Here is a 15390-nt window from a genome sequence, read left to right as displayed (position 1 = left end):
CACTGAATACATAATCATATTCTATGGTATTTTAAATAGGCCTAGAAACCACATTATGACAGCAAAGATATTAATTCACTAATGTCATTACACTAGCAAAATTTACTTTAGTATATTTGCTGTTATACAACTATTCTACTTCTTTTCTATACATATCTGAAGTAATCCTTTACACATGATAAACCTGCATGAAAGTGAGGACATGAGGAGGGCAGAAAATCAAAGACATGCATTACATATCTTACAGTCATTTTAGATCATACTTATTTAAAGCCATCCAATTAATTATACTTGGGCAATAACATAAGTAAAAATGCCTCAGTACTCAGTAGTTTATTAGCAACTGTTTTGTGGCACTTAAATAGGGGCCAGGTAAACTTTGTTTGATGGTCATTTTTACATATATTCATATATATATATATATATATATATATATATATATATATATATTCACTTTTCACATATTTAATTCTTAGTCTTCTGAAAAAGTAAGCTCTATTAATAATTTTCTTCATTATTTTGTCATATTGATTATTTTCTACTTCTGTTATATTCTACCAAGGCATTGCTGGCTAGCATAGAGTTTCTGTTTACTTGGTGATAATTTTCATTCATCTTACTTGGAATAGTAATTGTTACAAACAAAAAGTCATAGAATATGCCAGTGTTGATGACACAGTGATTATTCTTGTGTGATTCATGAAAGCATAAACAAAGCAAGTCTTGGAATATCATAGCAATATTGTTGATACTGTACATAGTCTTCTTTAAGATTAAGGACTTGAGGAACATTTTCCATTCTTTTGCTTTTGATCTCTGTAATTGAGATCAGGTCATCAATAACAGTTGAAGCTTAAGATATTTGTGAGATATGAAGCAGTTCTGGCATCTAAGTCAGAAATATATGAGTATAAAACATGGCCATTTCTTTACCATAGAAAGATACTCTTAGGAGAGTAAAAACTGAGTATTCTGAATGCTTCCCTCTACCCATCATAATATTTGATCCTCACTATTTTACTAAATATTTTATCAATTTAATATCTTTAGAGTTTCTACAGTAGTCCTAAAGTCAGTGGCCTAAAGAACCTGTGTTGACTTTTAGTCATGAATACAGATTAGTTTAGTCACATTTTTATGCTTGCTAATCTTGAATGCAGCAATGTTTTTTTTCTAGTGTCTGGAAAGATTTGGTAATGTTATATAAAATTTTGTTATCAATATGAACACCACTTGAGCATCCTGAAGATGCTTGAATTCTCTCTTTTTTTTTTAAGTAGCCACTTCAGCTATATGAGCAACAGTTACTAAGTAAGTGGAGAAACTTTGTGAATCCTTGCTAATTCTCAGATCATTTTGACTTTCACAGGTTCTAGGAAGCATGGCATGAATCACCAGTAAGGGAGAGTTTGGCACACTCCTCTTCATCTCTTGGACTTGCTTATTTCAAAAGAAAACAATGTACAGAATGTGATGGAATTTGGATAAGCTTGTAATAAAAAAGCTATGTATTTTTATTTATTATACTTAGGCATCATAAGATAAATGCCACTCTTCAAAGGTAACCACTTATGAGTGATTTGGACTATGTGATCTGAACATAAATTCTGAACTTGCTTCTTTGAGAGAAAAGAAGAAATTCAATGTGTCATATGCAAGTGGGGCCCACACTATCACACCTTACCTTTCTTCTCTATCACATACAGGTCAGTTTGACAAACAACAAGCTTTATGTGACCTCCTGGGCAAAAACTACTCTACCATGAAATGAAAGTGTGACTATGACCATGGAAACTGGAAATGTTTCAAATAGCTCTACATCAGAGACTTAGAGAAAATAAGTTCAGTTATTGTACTAAATATTGTGAAATATATAGAATAAATGAATTCAAACAAAGAGCTGGGCCAGAAAATAATACACAAATAGGTAATCTAGTATGTATTTTTATATCTGTTTTCATATTTTTATCCAACAATGTCAAATGAATTTTTAGTCAATTTATATTTGGCTTTGTTAACTAACGTGGAGAGATGCCTCAACAACAGAGTTAATTATTACTGTGATGGACAAATTCATGCCCTCATGGTATATGAGATAGGCTCTTTCAGTTTTTCATATATTTGACAAAGAATCCAAAATAAATTAAAATCTAATGTTTTTATATCAGGAAAGAATTTATATGAAAGTAGCCTGTATGTTAGCTAAGGCAAACGCCACATACACACAAATAAATAGTCTTGAAAAACACAGTTGTCCATGGTGTTCTTGGGAGGAAACCAAAATAATAAAGGTGGGAAATTTTGGGAAAAGTTTGGTCAAAGTAAATGCAATCTTCGGGTATTAATTAGATTAGAAAATGAGAGAGAGAATAAAAAATACTGGTTTATTTTCCTTATAAGTAGGATATTCTACTATACAGAAAGAGAATCTCAAATTCTTTTCTACCCTATCCCACCAATTTTCCTGGAAGAGATTCCAGCAATGGACTGTAGGAAAATGGGGTGTGAATCACCAATTCACAAAATGCAGGTTTGGAAAAAAATAACACCGCTTTGATCATGAAAGTTGATGAGGATCAGAAACCTTTTACCTGCTTTCACTTAAATCTCCAATCCACTTTTTTCCTGCATATTTAGGGCACAGAACACAGAAACAGAAACAATGGAGCCATGGGGGGAGTACTATCTCTAAATATTTTGAAGGAACCACATTGGCATGCTCAATGTAATTTTCTGTGACTAAAAGAAAACTAAGTATTTGGATAATCTACCAGTTAAAAGATATGTTATGAAGCTTAAAATATTCATTTCCCATTGTCCTACTTCTAGTCTTCCCACTATAAAATATTTACTCAATCAAGACAGACATTTATAAAACTATCACGGAATTTAAAAGGTGGGAAAAAAATTCTTCAAATCTTAATGATAGTTATCCTGCTTTCCAAAGGCACATTCATCCCATTATAGAAATATGGGACCAGAGGGGGAATCTGCTTAGGCCAAGTTTTCATCCAGTGTAAGTCAAAATACTCCAAAGAATTAAATATAAATGTTTATGGACATTCTAATCTATCACATGAGCAGCCCCTGAAAGGTCATGTAATTCTGACAAGTCAACACAATTGAGAAATAATGTCATATTATTTTAAACTTAAGAATAAACAGCCGTTAAGTAGAGACATCTGGAGTTTTATATAAGAAATAACTAACTACCAGTTACCAATCACCTATTGAAATCATGGCCCTGAGTAATAGTTGGATGTAAAAAGTAAATGATTAAAATTTGAGAAATTTTAATATGTTGATTCTGTATTCACTAATCTATTGGACTCATGTCCTGCTTATTATAAAATACAAATAGGGCAGCATATGTTAAAATTGTTCCAATGTGGTATCAATATTTCAGTCACAGCCATTGATTGTTTAGTCCAGGATGTTATCTATGTGCTATCTCATTTAATCTTCAAACTACTTTTACTTTATCATCCAAATTCATGGATAAGAAATATGATGTAAACCATATTTGAACCTATGCTTCCACATTCAAGAAACTCATTCTTTACCTGAGTAGTGGTGCTTCAGGTGACTTTTCTTAGAAATGATGGACTGCATTTTACTGCTATTTACTATTTCTAGCCTTGTGTATTTACTGATGGCATTAAGAATTATTTGTGTTAGTTTGAAATCATGGACTATCTCCTGAAAATCCAGGCATGTGATGAGATTCAACTTTTAACTGTTTTTGTTTAAATTAGTAAATTATTAACTCTATAATTAGATACATTATGATTTTGGGTTGCATAACATCTATTTAAATCATTCACAGGTACAAGAGAATTGTCACTCTGTATCTCAGCCCCATGAGCAAATGTCATCTCCCTGATTCTCAAGGTGCAGTGACAGAAATAACCCCCTTCTCTCAATAAAGCCATCAGGAAGGCATCAGTACACATCAATGCTTTCCAGTGTCTTTGAGAGGCTTCTTTCTTTTTCCCCTGAGAAGTATGTTTTCACATTCCTGAAGTTTGAAAATCCGGGTTATACAGATAATGACATAATGATAATGTTATATAGAAAAAATACAGGAAAAAAATGGGCGGTTTCTATGATCAAGGCACTGTCATAAAGTAAACATGCAGTCCTCAGATCATTTTAGGAAGTACATAAATGCTGTCACTTTGCACGTGAAAGTGTGACCCTTAGATAACTTAAGGACCTTAAAGTCACACATCTGAAAAATGGTTAGAGCTTGATTTGAAAACTGAAAATCTGATTTCAAAGACAACATACTTTAACCATCATATGGAATTCTTTCTCAATGAAATATTAAAATACATTATAAGTAAAATCATCAAAATAAATGCAAAATCATTCTTCAAAATGATAGTTCAGTGACCCAATCAATGTCTAAAAGAAGAAAAATCATTTCATGAACATAGCAAGAATCCAAGATGGATCTTGGAAGACAAAGTAGTGTTGTGGATGTCTTTCTGTACTCTGTGAGTATGTGTTGCTCTGATCAGTTGATAAATAAAGCTGTTTGGCCTATAGCAAGGCAGCTTAGAGGCAGGTGAGAAATCCAAACAGACAGGAAGAGGAAGGAGAGCAGAGGGGACACTGCTAGCCGCTGCCAGGAGTTGCAAGATATAAAAGTACTGGTAAGCCACAAGCCATGTGACAAAGTATAGATTTATAGAAATGGGTTAGTTTAAGATATAAGTGCTAGCTAGTGAGTAGCCTGAGCCAATAGGCCATATCGTTTGTAAATAATATAAGATTCTGTGTGTTTACTTGGGTCTAAGCGGCTGAGGACCAGGTGGGACACAGGAAAACTTTCAGCTCCAAGGCAGTATTTGAATATTGGTCTTAACTCTCATGTACTGTTTCTCATTTCCTTTTTTTTTTTTTTTTCTCATAGTTTAAAGTTAGCTCAAGGCAACTATATTAACCAGTTTTTCAAGCCCAAGTATCAATGTGCCACTGCTGTATGAACCAATCCGCTCTAAACACATAATTTACTTTAGAACTTGTCATCACTATTTACTTAGTAACAAACAACGCATGAGAATGACATATCAATTATTCAATCACTTTAAAATTTAAAAGCAATTAAATGCAAATGAATGGAAAAGCTGTGAATGGATCCAATGACATAGATGAATCTCATAATGTAATATTTAGTGAAAGTAGCCAGATACATAGAACAAGACCATATTAAGAGTGAATTAGATAAGATGAAAACACTAGACTGGACAAACTTAGTTGTTAGAATTCAGGATAATGGCTAGTCCTGATAAAGGCAGCCACAGGGATCTATCACTACTGTGAATTTTTTTAATGTGATGGTTATACCTTACAAATGCTTCATTGTCATAGGACAACACAAAAAAACCTTTATTAAAAGCAATACTTAATCTAAAACTGTCATTTTATTTTTACTTTAACATTACTGTATTTCTTGCAAAAAAGATCAAAGTAATTTGTTTTAGAAAGCTAATAATATTTCTATGTAAAGTTGCAAATTACTACTTTTCTAATTAAAATGTTTCACAAAATATTTTGACAATTATATTTCTTTATGTATAAACAATAAACCACAAATTTATATAATTTATAATAAAATACGTAGCTCATGGCTTGTATTAAGTTTTTCTATTTGTGCAACTAATACCACAATAAAGGTATAGATTGATCCATTACCTGCAAAATTCCTTCTTACTATTCTATAGTGAACCTTACCCCTGAAATTCTAGCTTTTGGCAACTCTGACTGATATTCTATCCCTGCAGTTTCATCTTTTCCAGAGTTTGATATAAAAAGGAAACCATGTAGTATGTATTTTTAACAGTCTGGCTTCTTTCACTCAGCATAGTGAATTTGGGATCCATCCATGGTATGTGTAGCATCAATTTCTTCCTTTTTATTACTCAGGCATTTTGAAATGCATGAATATATCACAACTGGATAGCCTAAGTTGCTTCCAGGTTTTGTTGATTGTGATTAAAGCTACTGTAAATATTTGTGTCCCGAATTTTGTGTAAACATAAATAATATATTCTGTTCTTATAACGCCAATATATGCTTTAACATGCACAAAATACTTTCCATGTTGCATTGATTCTACGATAATTTTTCCATCTGAAACAGTCAGTTCAAAATAACACAAAATCAGAGATTAAATTCAAATTAAATAAAGCATTCTATAAGTATCAATCAACATTTTCAAAATTTTCCTTTATGAACTTTGAGTTTTGAAATTGTGTATAAACTTAAGAATATTCTGTTGAAGTTCTAAGATAATTACTAATTTTTAAGTGTATAAAATTTAAAATCATGGCATTACTAATTAAAACTCTGAAATCATAACAAACGAAGGTAAAATTAAGAACTGATTTTAAAAGCAAAGTGCTCTCAGTTCTGCTGTAACTCTCATTTAATGTATTAAAACTTCAGTCCAATTGGTTAGTAATTTGTCTGGTGGTAACTAAGGAAAGAATTTGAGTGATAAAATGGAAACATGGTTGATGTTACCTAGCATGTTGTGGTAAAGTGGAATGGCCCGTCCATGGGTAGTAAATGCAGTCATGACTAGTGGGACCGTTACACCTGCAAGCAATTACAGAACAGAAACCATCACTCTCCAGTCACAGTGGCATGCACACACATGCACCAGTGCTCACGCATGGAGCCTCGGAGGAAGAAGATGAGAGCAAGCACACCAAGTACCTATCCATCAGGCCGATGCAATCTTCAATACTTGAGCCTATGCACCTGCAGAGATTCAGATGTCAAAGAGATACAAGGAAAGAGAAATCAGTCATTAAAAAAAAAAAAAAAAGATAAATACTAAATGTACCAAATCCTTAATTTTAATATTTGGCAGCTTCAGGAGCACCATAATTTTAGAGACCGAGAGAAATGTTATTTGTTGACTCGAACACAGAAGTGAATTGAAATTACCACTCAGGTACAAAGCCAGGAAACATGGAAACAGCAGTGGAAATTTTACCTGCTTCTGTGGATAACTTTCATAAACAGTCATTTCGAAAGCTTCAGTCCTTTTGCATCTTTCATCACTACACACAGCTGGATTAATTACCATAGAGTTCAATGACTATGGATGTTTTCATGTACATCATTTCTCTTAAGCCACCATTAAGTTTAAGCAATATACAAAAAATCAATAAAAAGGCAATGAACAATTGAATGTAATATAATAGCCTTATGTTTGATGTTCATTAAATATGCATCTTGGCAGAAAATAAGTTAATATATTTTAATGCAATTCCCATGGATATTTTACATAATCAGATTATTTCAATCCTTGGTTATGAATCTCTTCAATATTTATCATTAAACATGTATTTATTTAAAAAGCAACTGAACTGATCTGGCCCTCATTGCAGTACATCTTGATGACCACTTTTAAAGAGCAAAAACGTGACCTGTAAACATAAATTTTAAAATGATATCACAATATTCAACTCCAACAAAAGCAAATAGATATTCTGTAGTAAATGAAAAAAAAACACAGAGGTAGCTGAGGAATCTACAAAGATGAAAATTTCGTGAATGTATTTAAATGCACAGAATTCTAATATACAGTCCTTAGAATTTCATTCTGGGCCATTATGGAAAATTTCTTCTATTTCCCAATGTATTTAAGTTGAATTTCTTATTTCTCTTCATCTTCTCCTCAAAGATAAACAGCTTCTAGGGGTACGATTTATAGGAGTGATTAATTTGGGTGGTAATAGGGAGTATACATGTTTTTCTAAACTCTGAGTTTTAAAAACTGGAAAAGGAGCTTTAGGTATTTACTGATGTGGACAGACCATGAGCAGCTTCTGTAACTGACTCCAGATGCTAGTAATTAATAGAACTCATCTGATAACTTAAGTCACCATCTCTCTGCTCATTCATACCTGCTGAAACATTACTACTATGTAGAAAATCAGTTCACTGTAATTTTTTTGAGGATCAGATTTGAGCAGCAAAAGTAAATTTTAGTCTGAGAAAATGTGACGAAGTTCTGTGAAATAAAGAGATAAGATAAGAGACAGTTAAGCCACACTATTGACTTGGTTCCATACATTAGATCTAAACAGAACAATTTTTAATTGGAAATTAAATCCCTACAATAGTCTCATATGATTTTCTTTTATTTTGTTCTAAAGGGCTGTTTTTTATTGTGTTCCTGTGATATTCCCTTCAAAATGTTATATTTATGACAGTACTGCCATTTTGTAAAATTAAGTCTGACTGCTTACTTTGCAAGAGAGAGTCTGAAAAGCTGTAGTTTGCGTGTAATCTTTATAATGACCCTTGAAAGATAAAAACGTTCAATAGTAAAATTCTGTTTGAGGAGAGAGTGTGAATAATGAAATATCTTCATTCCTTCAATAAGCCTATGTGATGAGTCTACTAAAGTGCTTGTACCCTTCAAGGAGCTGCAGGAGTGAATGAGATGAATTAGATGCTTTTTTACTTATTTTCATTGAGCTCAGTGTTTGCACATGAGAAATGTATGAGTACACATGTATGGTAGAGCTCTGTATGTATAATATGGAGAAGGGACACCAGCATGTTTCCCATTTAGGGAGAAAGTCAGTGATCTGTAGCTTGAGATGTTGAGAGCCATGGCTGGGGCAACCGTGGTTGTTAGGGAGTAGAGAATTGTAGCAAAAGCATACCTCAAAAGCATGACATACTCTGAACAATATTTCTAAGTAGACAGAGAGAATGATGGCAGGCACAAAGAGAGAAAAAAAGAGGATGGAAGAACTTTAGGAGCCAGATGTGGTAGGCTTTAACTTAGTAGATAATGGAAAGCCACTGTAGTAGTTTGAAAATAACTATGCTTGTCTGAATGAAAAATGTGGTAAATATACACAATGAGAGCATTTTTCAATCACAGGGAACAAAGTTATACAATTTGCAGGAAAATCTGTGCAACTGGAGATCAATTTATGAAACAATTAAGCCAACCTCAGGAAAAAAAAAACAAATATTGTAATTTTCTCTCATTTGTGTTTCCTAGACCTTAAACACCAATATAAAATTATATACAAATACATGACATGAAAAAAGTGAAGCCTAGGGGAACAAAGAGGACTAACAGGATGAGGAGAAGTGAGAAAAAAGAGAATAAAGGAATAAGGACAGATTGCTCCGTGTACAGTATACACTTGTATGAAAAGCCAAAACATTAAATTTTGAAAGGCTACCCTGAAAAACCAAGAAAGATTGATAGCCAAAGGAAGCCACTACATTGCTAGATTTGTATCTGAAATCTCTTTGTAATGTGAAGACTAGTTATATGGGAGCCAGTTAAGCTATTTTGGCATGGAGAACAGTAAGTTTATGTCAGACAATGGAACAAAGTAATAGTAAAGTTACTAGCTTACAGGCAAATGCAGTTTCAATAAATGCCAGTAATGAGTTTGGGAGGAGAGGAGGTGACAGACACAATTATAATTCTAAGTGAAAAAAGATCAAATGATGTAAGTATGTCCTATAATTTATATTTGAGGAGAGTTGTCCCAGCAATGAAAAATCCAAAGGTTGGACATGTTTCCTCATATGTGTATTTTAGGAGGAGGGAGTGATACTTGCATTTTTTTGCTTTCTATCTAGAATTTACTGTTTATTGCATGGGTAGTTAGCAATTTTCCTCAACAAGTGTGAAAGAAAGTTTTGAGCCATGGTGGTAGTGAGAAACACTTTTGAAACAGAACACTAGAAAGAGTTGAAATGGTGATAGTGGAAAGATGGCTGAAGAACAGAGGACATGAAAAAAAATCCAGTGCCAAAAAGGAAACTCAAAGACTTCTAATGGTAAGGCCATAAGACAGTCTCTTGTATCTAAAGCATGGGAAAGTATAATTGAATAAAATTTGGCTGGACAGATACCTCAACAGGTAAAGGCACATGCTCCACACTCACGAGGACTGGGGGTTGGGCTCCAGAACCTATGGAACAATCTGGGTGTCCTGCAAATGGATGGATACAACTCCAGCTCTAAGGGAATCTGCCAATCTTCTTGCCTCTGGGTGTGTATGGGCACTGAAACTCATAAAAACTCATATACATACATATATGTATATAAATAAAACAAATATGAAAAGTACGCATTATTACTGTAAAGAAATTAAAAAACTAACTAGAAAAATAAATCTAGAGATAGGCCAACAGACTCAAATTCAGGGAGAAGCAGTAAAATTAGAACTTTAAAAACAATTGTGTGTACACCAAGGTTTTTAGATTTATGTTGATGTAAGTTGAGAAGCACATTGCAGATAGGACAATGGATTCAAGCAGAAATGATAGAACATCAACATGGGTCAAGAAAAGTTGTTGAGGATATTACATAGGATATTTGAGATTCAAATGTGTTTCTAAAATGAGGGTTATAGAAACCAATGAAGATCAAGAAGGATGTGGGTTAGTAAATGTGGGGATGCTTTTACAAAGTATAAATCCTCATGTATTTAAAAATACCATGTATTTTAGGTTCTTCATAGGTTTTATATATATATATATATATATATATATATATATATATATATATATATGCAGCTACTTAAAACATAAAAGTTATATTGATTAAGCAAGATCACAGGATAAGAAACATCCAATTTTGAAGCACAAAAAATAGCAAGGGGCCAAAAATAGGACCAGGAATAAAACCATTTAAAAATTAGTATACCAAAGTACAATATTTCTAAAAATAGCAGAAATTTGTAACATTTATACACACTCAAAAACCATCTCTATAATTCTGGATAGTGAGACACTTTTGACTTATAACTGTTCATGATACATAAGTGCCTTGACATACCTACATGACAAGCATAATTCAGGCATTTGTGAAAAATCTCCAATTTTTGAAATGAAAATGAAGGATATTTTTAATTTTATCAATATATAAAAGCTACAGACTTAGTTCTACAAGCAGATTTTCTATCTATCATTGTATCAATGGATATTTTTCATTATGTAAACTTGAAAATTAGAAAAAAAATGAATTAATAAAAGAGACTAAGGTACATGCCAATAAAATTAAAGTGAGGTTTTAAAAACAACATTCAATGAAATGAGCTTTGCAATCCATGTCTACAATGCAAATTTGGATTAAACTAAAAGAAAATGAAGTAGATGTTAAATTATCACAAATTAAGCAATGTCACTGTAGAGAGCAAAGTACTCATTGTGCACTATGGAATACATTTAGTTAATAAATTCTCTTTAAACCACAGATACTACCAATTATAAATATAAATAATTATTATTGCACTTCAAATTCATTCTTTGTTTTGTTTTGTTCTTTTTTTTTTGTTTTGAGACAGAGTGTTACTGTGGAGCCCTGGCTTGTATAATTACTCATATGTAGGACAAGTTGGCCTCAGATTTACAAAAATTTTTACTTCTGCCCCTTAAGCACTGGGATTTAAGGTGTGTGTCAACATGACCAAACTTTAATTTTTAAATTTCTTTTATTATTATTATTTTGTTCAAACTCTTTTTTTTTTTTTTTTTTTTTTTTTTTGGTTTTTCGAGACAGGGTTTCTCTGTGTAGCTTTGCGCCTTTCCTGGATCTCGCTTTGGAGACCAGGCTGGCCTCGAACTCACAGAGATCCGCCTGCCTCTGCCTCCCGAGTGCTGGGATTAAAGGCGTGCGCCACCACTGCCCGGCCATATTTTGTTCAAACTCTTAACCATCATTTCAACAACATAAATGTGAGTCTTACAGGTCAACGGCTGTGTCTTAATTATAAACATGACATGAAAAAAAGCAGAGCTCTTAGGTAGCTTTAATTGTCAACTTGACACAGACTAGAATCATCTGAGAGAAAAGTCTTGATGGAGGATTACCTAGATAGCATTAGCCTGTGGGTATATCAAACGGGGAATTATCTTGATTGTTAATGCATGCAAAGGGACTCATCTCTTTGTGGGTGGCACCAAGCCTAGGCAGGTTGTCCTGGACTGTATAAGAAAGCTAATTAAGCAAAGAACTTTTGACCATTCTGCTAGCAGTGGTCCTCCATTCTCTTTGTTTTAAATTCCAGCTTGAATTTCTGCTCTTATGTCCCTCAATGATGGACTGTGACCTGGAAGTGTAACCTGAAATAGACACTTTTCTACTCCTCCTTGCTTTTGGGGATGGTATTTGCAACAGCAACTGAAAGAAGACAACTTAATTAGCATGCATCCCACAGAGGAGGCTCAAGAATGATTAAGATAAGAACTTGTTGACAAAATATGGCCCCTATTCAAGGCAAGAGAAGACAATATTTTTTCCCTTCCTTCCTTCCTTCCTTCCTTCCTTCCTTCCTTCCTTCCTTCCTTCCTTCCTTCCTTCCTTCCTTCCTTCCTTCCTTCCTTTTCTATCTACTAAGGATACTGGTGAGTTTTCTAATCAGGACTAAATGGTATATCTTTCAAAAAATTACTTGAATAACTTTTAGAGTCAATTTATTTAATGTACTTTTAGAGTAGTAAAAATACATTTAAGGTATTAAATAATTTTATTTTCAGGAAAATCATTAAAGTTATTCAAACTAAGATCTTATTTCTTAAAAAGATGTAATTGGAAAGAATAGTTCCATTAGCTTGGTTATTGAACGACCTGATAAACACTGACATGTAGAAGGGAATTTGCTTCCAGAATTAGAAGTGGCCTGGTGAGAGCTCACACTTACTCATATGGTAAGCTAATAGATGAACTGACAAATAAAAAATGAATCATTCATCCCAGCATTCCCTCTGTTCTGTGATCTGTCACTGGATCATAGCTCTATGTGCTTATACTCAATTTGAAAAGAGGAGATGAGCTTCCCAGGACACCTCTTTTCTTCATTCAGTACAAGATGCCAAAGGCACAGTGTACCGGTATGCTGTGGTCTAGTTCATACAATGTAAGAATTCCTGAATTCTCCTCAGGAGCTGGAATCAACAACACTTTCATGAAGTCAGTGAAAGTCAATATGGAAGTTATGAGGAAGGGCAAGCTCAGGGAAAGCAACAATAAGACCTCAGAGCAAGGTCATCCTTGGAGACATATTACCATGGAAGGTGCTATGAAATACAACATCTTCCGTTTCACTGTTATTCTGTAGCCAGGAGCTGTTGAGAGTATCTTTCTATTTATTTAGAGTTCCCCATTAAACCTCAGCTTCCCTTTTGTAGGAGATCCCAGTTCTGTTGCTACAGTCATTGAACCCTTCCCATTGGCCTCAACTCCTGCCTCCCTCTACGATATATGCCTTCCTTTATCATACAGCCATGATTTTAAGAGGCTGACAAGTAAGACACTCCAGCCACACATCCAGACTAGGCTCTGTGTCTCACTCTCATTTCCCTAATGGTTTCGTTGTAATTAGATTTGCAAAAACAGCAAAAGGTCTCATTTTGAATGGCAACAGCTGTTGACATCGACATTATATTGAATAATTTACTGGTTTAATTTTAGTTGCAAAACAATGAAACCCTCTTGTGGATGATTTTCGCAGGCAAAGTTTTTCTCTTACTCTTGCTGACTCTTCTGCTCCAGCAGCACCAGAAGTTTTTTTTTTTTTTTTTTTTTTTTTTTAATAGTCTCAACTCAAGTGTGCCAACACTCACAAGGGGAATTGTTTATTACTTCTGTTTTCCTTGAAGCAAAGTGTGTAGGTGACTCTCTCAGTGCCCTCAACCTGTGTGCTTATGTAGACACTAAGGAGTTGGCAAGCAGCTCTTCTCCACTGCATTTGAATCTGTGTGGCAGAATATTGCTTTGCCTTCTAAGGATCTGCCACTTCACAGAGTGACTTAGCTGCTTTCATGACCTGTAGGAATTTATAGCAGCATCCCAAAATTGATGTTTTCTTCACAGAAAATAATGTTGCTCGCTTCACTTTTTCAACATCTTTTAACAGCTAGGCCTTAATCTGGCAGGACAATCTTTTCACAGAACCTCTACTTTCCTGCCAGATATAAAGCACCCAAGATAACTTCTCAACATGTGTGTGCACACGTGTGTGCATTCTGTTCCTACACTGACGGATAGCACTCACAATGGAGGTGAGATTTTATGGTGAGAGGATGGAGTGTGTTAAACTGCTCTCAATTTTAACCATACTTAACTTTTAGAAAAAACACGGGGAACATCATTACTGAGATAAGATAAATTTGTCTTAAGAAATAGATTGGAATTTGTTAGAGGAGACATTATTTCCTTTCATACACAGTGTTCTTTCTCTAATGTCTCCATCAATGGCCATAACACTGAACAAAACAATCCCCCTGATTTGTGTTTATCCAACTGTTATCAATATCATAGGTTATGCAGTACAACATATCCTCTTGAATGGAATATAGGTATATATCTTTCTGAATGGTTTCATGACAGTCAGAGAACTCTATGTTATAGGAAAACTACAATAAAACAACTCACACCACTATATTAGTTATGTTGTGAGCACACATATGAGCAGGTTATTCTTTTTTTTTTTTTTTTTTTTTTTCTTTGCCATGGTTGCCTAGAATCAAATTTCATTGAAGGACTAATCCAAAGCAGGAATTTTTAAAGAGATATTTTCATTTTAAGTTTTGACAGGAAGAAATAGAAACTATACATTTAATATAAAAAATCTCACCGGGTGGTGGTGGCACACGCCTTTAATCCCAGCACTCGGGAGGCAGAGCCAGGTGGATCTCTGTGAGTTCGAGGCCACCCTGGGCTACCAACTGAGTCCCAGGAAAGGTGCAAAGCTACACAGAGAAACCCTGTCTCGAAAAACCAAAAAAAAAAAAAAAACTCTATAATACAAGTACTATATTGTCTCTTCTATATACCGAATCTATTATAAGACTGCATGATTTTTAGACTGCATCCAAAGCACACTAGCTTCATGAAGGAGTTAATAAGGAGGCTATAGGTAAATGATAATTGGAGATATTTCAGTAGTTCACCTAGAAAGAATTTCATTTAAAATCACCACCTAAATTACAAAGATAAATAGCATTTCCTGAGACTATTTTAATGTAAGTAGACATCATCAGAATATTGATAACTGTGTTCATCTTTTCAACTGGAAACATGTCCACTGTTTAGTCCTTGACTAGCAAGGATGCTTACCCTTGGGTGCAGTTTGGATGGCATGGGTGGCATTCTCGATCCTGATCTGCATACTTGAAGATGAAACTGTTTGCTCCCTGTAGGCCATCGGGACATTTCTCCACACAGTTTGGACCATCCTTAAAATGAGAACACTTTGTGCAGTTGTCTGGTCCCTGAAATATGAAAAAGGAAAACATCTGGAGAAAGAGAAATGGGTTCAATTCCCTCGGAAAGGCATTTCCGTGGTTTAGTTTCTTAGGATTTTGTGAATGACAAATAAATCTTCC

The 15390-nt window shown here is 34.1% G+C and overlaps 1 protein-coding gene across 4 annotated transcripts in view; it reads right to left on the bottom strand.

Moving 5' to 3' along the window:
* Nucleotides 1–15390, bottom strand: part of Erbb4 (erb-b2 receptor tyrosine kinase 4) — a 1086504-nt gene that overhangs the window by 266904 nt on the left and 804210 nt on the right. For 2 of the 4 annotated variants that reach the window (XM_028870095.2, XM_028870097.2), the window contains exons 15-16: nt 15122–15276; nt 6727–6771 (exon numbers count right to left, since the gene is read on the bottom strand). In XM_028870095.2, the coding sequence (XP_028725928.1) occupies nt 6727–6771; nt 15122–15276 (200 nt within the window). Of the gene's footprint in view, nt 1–6531; nt 6607–6726; nt 6772–15121; nt 15277–15390 lie in introns of all 4 variants that reach the window. The other 2 variants (XM_028870094.2, XM_028870096.2) reach the window with 1 other exon arrangement.

Source organism: Peromyscus leucopus, chromosome 13 (genome assembly GCF_004664715.2).
Source record: "Peromyscus leucopus breed LL Stock chromosome 13, UCI_PerLeu_2.1, whole genome shotgun sequence".
NCBI classification, from domain to species: Eukaryota; Metazoa; Chordata; class Mammalia; order Rodentia; family Cricetidae; genus Peromyscus; species Peromyscus leucopus.
Note: the sequence above shows the minus strand (reverse complement) of the source record. Positions and strands in the feature narration are given on the sequence as shown.